General features: G+C 47.4%; 1 protein-coding gene across 1 annotated transcript in view; it reads right to left on the reverse strand.

Annotated features, from left to right (window-relative positions):
- Positions 1–838, reverse strand: part of LOC102768056 (liver carboxylesterase 1) — an 18,125-nt gene that overhangs the window by 14,236 nt on the left and 3,051 nt on the right. Inside the window, exon 2 of the mRNA XM_006764351.2 lies at positions 769–834. Coding sequence (XP_006764414.2) covers positions 769–834 — 66 coding nt within the window. The remainder of the gene's footprint in view (positions 1–768; positions 835–838) is intronic.

Consider the following 838-nt stretch of genomic DNA (forward strand, 5'->3'; position numbering starts at 1 on the left):
GGCTCCCAGGGCCAGCAGGGCAGGCGGGAAGCTTGGATTCCTCCATCGCTGGGGGCAACCCAAGTCTCCTGCTCGCTCCAGCTCAATGGCCGCCACCATCTTAGTTGGGTTAATTTGCATATTCACTCCTGACTGACTTTGTGGATATGGCTTGTGAGTATGGCTTGAGCATAGCAGAGGGACGGTTAATTTGCATGTTTTGCTTTTATTATATATGATGTATGTATTAATTTGCTTACTATTTATCATCTATCTCTCCCAGCTGGAACACAAGTTTCATGAAGGTAGAAATAACTGTTTCATTCACTAATGGAGCCCAGGAACCTAGAATATGCCTGGCACACAGTAGGTGCTCAATAAATACTTGTTGGATAAAAGGCTCTAGCATGCTATGGGAGTTCTGGAATTTGTTGTTGTTGTTGTTTATAAATATATTTTTATTGATTTCAGGGAGGAGGGATGCGGGAGAGAGAGAGATAGAAACATCAAGGATGAGAGAGAATCATTGTTCAGCTGCCTCCTAAACACCCCTTACTGGGGATCGAGCCCACAACCCAGGCATATGCCCTGACTGGAAATCAAACCGTGACTTCCTGGTTCGTGGGTTGACGCTCAACCACTGAGCCAGCCAGGCTGGGCTGGAATGTTTTTAAGGATCTACCGTATCTTAAGGATCTAGAACAATGGAGAAGGCACTCGAAGGTGTGCCTTGGCGCTTACCGACATCCCTTTGAGGCAAACGTTCCACTAAAAGATGCCAACACTTACATAGGAGGGTAGGAGGTGGCGTTCTTCACGAAGGTCCATGGCTCTGCAGGCTGCGGAGGGGCAGAGCTCA

Source organism: Myotis davidii, unplaced genomic scaffold (assembly GCF_000327345.1).
Source record: "Myotis davidii unplaced genomic scaffold, ASM32734v1 scaffold2621, whole genome shotgun sequence".
NCBI lineage: Eukaryota > Metazoa > Chordata > Mammalia > Chiroptera > Vespertilionidae > Myotis > Myotis davidii.